Raw genomic sequence first — 2,467 nt, 5'->3', positions numbered from 1 at the left:
GATCTCACTCTCCGTCCTCCCTCGACTTTTGTATACCCTCAGCGACTTGCGAACAAGAGACCGAGACGGAGAGAGAGAGAGATGTACTTTGTTGAGCTTTTTGCGTCCCGAGCTCGATTGATATCGCTTACTTGCAGATATTATACGGCGCTGCAGCGCGAGGCCAAGATTAATTCGCTGAATGCGGCAATTATTTTCCTACGTATATAAGATCGAGAGGCGATCGCTGAATTATGCGGGCGCAGCGAATTTGCGGCTGAAAATGCCTCCGGAAGATTTAACATAATGTGTAGCGTCGACACTTTCTTCCGAGGCAGCGCTCGAGTCGCGCGAGATACAAATAATCATAATCGGATGAATCCGTATCGCGCTTTGTTTTGAGTGATCATCGAATTATGTTATTCTAACAACAGACATCGCTGATCGGTTTAGTAAACAAGCATGGAATTTAGTTCGAGCGAGTTTGACATTTAACGCTGGTACAGTTAGACTTCAACTCGGCAAGATGAATTCTACGTTCAATTTGGTCGATAGGTAATTATCACGAAGCATTAAAGGTATGAAAACATCGTCGCATAAGTCTTATCGGACCTTAATCTCGTTTCAGAACGCAAGATGTTTTCAACTATGCGATGCTCGATAAAATTTATTTTGATGTAATTGATGAGGAAGAGTTCGAAAACGTTCAGTTTTCCGAATTTCGGCTAGAAAATCCGGTAAGTTCGATTCAATTTTACATGTATGCGATTTATACAGTACCATTTTTTTCACATAATTGTCAAATAACTTAAACTTTTGTTCCAGATCTACGTGCCGCGAGAACGCGACGAAAGTCACGAAAATAGACCGAACGACACATCGTCGATCAATCGATTTTCATTCACACGAAAACTCAATCTTCGAAACCACATCAGCGAGGCGCACGAAGATATCAAACATACGTGTGGCACGTGCCAAAAATCATTCGCCAAAAAGTGTCTACTCAGAATCCACATCGATACGGCACACAAGAACATCAGCTACGCTTGTGATGCGTGCGGAAAAAAATTCTCAACGAAAAGAAGTCTCAAGACTCACATCGATGCTGTGTACAACGATGAACCATATCTATGTGTTATATGCGTCGAGACATTCGTCAACAGGCGCAGTCTGAAAGCTCACCTCGATACGAGGCACAGTGGTGACGTGCGCGCGTGTGACATATGCGGGGAGATGTACACAAGAAACGATCTCCACGTACACGATCTCCGAGTCCACGTCGATCGAGTGCGTCAAGTACGGAGTACAACCCACTCGTGTGATAAATGCAGAAAGTCATTTTCACAAAAAGGTAATCTCATAAAGCACATCAAGACTGTGCACAATCGTGTCACATATGAATGTCATATATGCGGAAAGTCATTTCCACAAAAAGGTAATCTCAAAAGCCACATCAATTCTGTGCATAATAACATTCATTATACATGTGATACTTGCGGAAAATCATTTTCACAAAAAGGTAATCTCACAAACCACGTCAAGTCTGTGCACAACCGTTTCGCACATGAATGTCATATATGCGAAAAGAAGTTCTCAACGAAGAGTTATATCAAAACTCACATCAATTTGGTTCATCTCGCACTAAGAATCTCTTATTCGTGTGATATGTGCGGACGTAAATATTCATTCAAGAGTAGTCTTAAAAAGCACATCGATTCAATGCACTATGATAGCAGACGCACTCGTGCCATTTCTGAAAAGACATTCGGAAAATGATTTGCTAAATCACGCTTGCTAAACATTTAGTGAACAGAGCTCAGAGGGCTCATATCAGTTGAAGGAAAAACAACTAAAAATTTACATATGGAGTCCCAAACTTAATATACCAATGGTATACACGAAAAAAAAAGATCGTGTTGTGCACTGCAAGCTGTTCAAGTTACAAAAAATCATTCAGTTACGCTAACTAACATTTTTGGTTACAGTAACAATTAGCAAATTTTGTCACAGAAAAATAAGTATTTTATATTTTTACCATAATATACTCAGCAATAAGATATTATGGTATACTGTTTTTACCATAAAATATTATAAATTGCTGTAACAAAATAAGCTTTTTGTTACCGTAATTTTTTTCCGTGTACATCGTGCAATGTACGCTTTGATAAATGTAAAATTAATGTTAAATTATTATAATTTTCAAATAGTCAATTTTTTTACTTAAATTTTTTTTATGTAAACATATGTTAAGAAATATTTGATATTGAAACTTTTTATCATAAATTGTTTACAAAAAATTTGCGTTTTATTTTTTGAGTGATAAAATTTTCGCCTTGGTATCGTGCCCGCTCTCCTCTTCATATACGATACAAAATGTTTTTTTAGGAACCAAACCAAAAATTTTGAACATTTATTCAACGAGTTATAGGTCTATTTTATTATTTATATATGAGTCTTGTTTTGTCAGTTGAAGAGTAAACACACGCTC

The 2,467-nt window shown here is 37.7% G+C and overlaps 1 protein-coding gene across 1 annotated transcript; it reads left to right on the top strand.

Moving 5' to 3' along the window:
• Positions 1–423: 423 nt before the first annotated feature.
• LOC106653978 (gastrula zinc finger protein XlCGF8.2DB-like) lies at positions 424–2,132 on the top strand. Its single transcript, XM_014373650.2, has 3 exons — positions 424–534; positions 608–716; positions 805–2,132. Exons 1-3 carry the CDS (start codon positions 506–508, stop codon positions 1,753–1,755), a joined length of 1,089 nt encoding a protein of 362 aa, XP_014229136.1. The 5' UTR covers positions 424–505; the 3' UTR covers positions 1,756–2,132.
• The last annotated feature ends 335 nt before the right edge of the window (positions 2,133–2,467 follow it).

This window comes from Trichogramma pretiosum, unplaced genomic scaffold, assembly GCF_000599845.2.
Source record: "Trichogramma pretiosum strain Unisexual culture from Peru unplaced genomic scaffold, Tpre_2.0 scaffold109, whole genome shotgun sequence".
Classification (NCBI taxonomy): Eukaryota; Metazoa; Arthropoda; class Insecta; order Hymenoptera; family Trichogrammatidae; genus Trichogramma; species Trichogramma pretiosum.
Note: the sequence above shows the minus strand (reverse complement) of the source record. Positions and strands in the feature narration are given on the sequence as shown.